The sequence below is a fragment of the Loa loa genome (genome assembly GCF_000183805.2).
Source record: "Loa loa unplaced genomic scaffold supercont3.1330, whole genome shotgun sequence".
Classification (NCBI taxonomy): domain Eukaryota; kingdom Metazoa; phylum Nematoda; class Chromadorea; order Rhabditida; family Onchocercidae; genus Loa; species Loa loa.
In genome coordinates this window covers 1-1,457 of record NW_018109510.1, presented here as the reverse complement: position 1 = coordinate 1,457, position 1,457 = coordinate 1, and the positions used below count along the sequence as shown (strand labels likewise).

Here is a 1,457-nt window from a genome sequence, read left to right as displayed (position 1 = left end):
CTTAAAACTGAGGCTCCTTTGGAATCACTGCAAATTATGAAGCATTTCAATATTACCGAAAGATCTAATACCTAGTCGTGTTAGGTGGTTTTCGAATAGCAATTAATGAAGACCATCGATTTGTGCTGTTACACAAAGTCTCTAAGCGGTCAACATGTACTTCCGATATGAACGATTATTAAGGGTTACATAGTTTCTTGAAGGAAAAGATGGCCAAAAAAGAATTTTGTTTTGAAAAAAGTGGCTAAGACTAACTTGTAAAGAACATATGGAAACGATGTGGAGTAGATGGTATTTTTCAAGAACTTTTCATTTTGAACATTTTTTAAGGTGTCAGAAATTATCATATTCGGTGTCACTAGCGCCGTTTCAGTTTCGCTTCTCATCACGTAAACTACTCCAGGAATCGATTCATCATACATCGCTGAGGAAATTTTGAAACCACAAGGATACTAAAAATATTTCAGAATATTTGAGAAAAAATCCAACTCCCAGGAGTTGGATTTTATCACTTACTTCCATAGCAATGATTCTTTTACATGCTCACATAAGAAAGGTATTTACTAATTATTAATCAAAGACTACATGGTATTGCTGAATTAGTTAAATTTCAAAATCATATTGAGCAAAATCATTTCTAAAACCAAGAAATTGTAAGGATAGTTAAAAAATATTCAACCAAAGATTTTATTCCTTATCTTTGTCAAATATAATAAAATTATCATTTGATCTTGATGAGTATAATAAAAGTAAAAACACAAAGGCGATGAAATACAAAGGAGGAAATAATTTAAATGAACTAACCCTCATGATTAGACTATATGATACCTGGAAAATGAAACAGTTGAAATATAAAGAAAAACGATGAAAATCAAAGCGTATTAATCCCGCGATATTCTCCCGTTATTTTCGAATAATAAGAAAAAACTTACCGCTAAAACCGAGAATTCAATGTCTTCGATATCTTTTTGTGCCTTCTTTGTTATTCGGCGTCTTTGGAAGAAATACGTGCATTGATCGTGTGGTTTGGTCTGATAATACGTGTATTCACCAATATTATGAATAGTGTGAAATGTATTAGGTGCAATAGTAAACGAATTACTTTCCTCGAATTCTGAATCAACCAAATTGTGTGTGTAAACAACAATTCCTGACCTAAAAGAATCTCACAAATTTTTTGACACAAATTAATGATTGGAAAATAGTTGACAGTAACTGTAAGATTAAAAAACTTCTACAATCGAATACTGTATCAAAATAATCTAAAATAAAGTGTTGGTCTAGCACGTATAATGCGTGTTCTCATCAAGATATATTCGCAGCCTAATCCAAAATCCTATCTACAGTAGAATATGTGCTGAAATTAATTATCTTATGTAACTGCAATACCATAAGTTTCAAATATACTCTGTAAATGTAATAAACGTTTGCAATAGGTACAAGAAAGAAACTCACTC

The 1,457-nt window shown here is 31.4% G+C and overlaps 1 protein-coding gene across 1 annotated transcript; it reads right to left on the bottom strand.

Moving 5' to 3' along the window:
• Positions 1 to 255: 255 nt before the first annotated feature.
• On the bottom strand, positions 256 to 422 carry LOAG_14872 (hypothetical protein; the record flags this gene model as incomplete). Its single annotated transcript, XM_003150365.2, has 1 exon — positions 256 to 422. A coding segment is annotated over one exon (165 nt), but the record flags the coding sequence as incomplete, so codon positions are not given.
• Between the last annotated feature and the right edge of the window lie 1,035 nt (positions 423 to 1,457).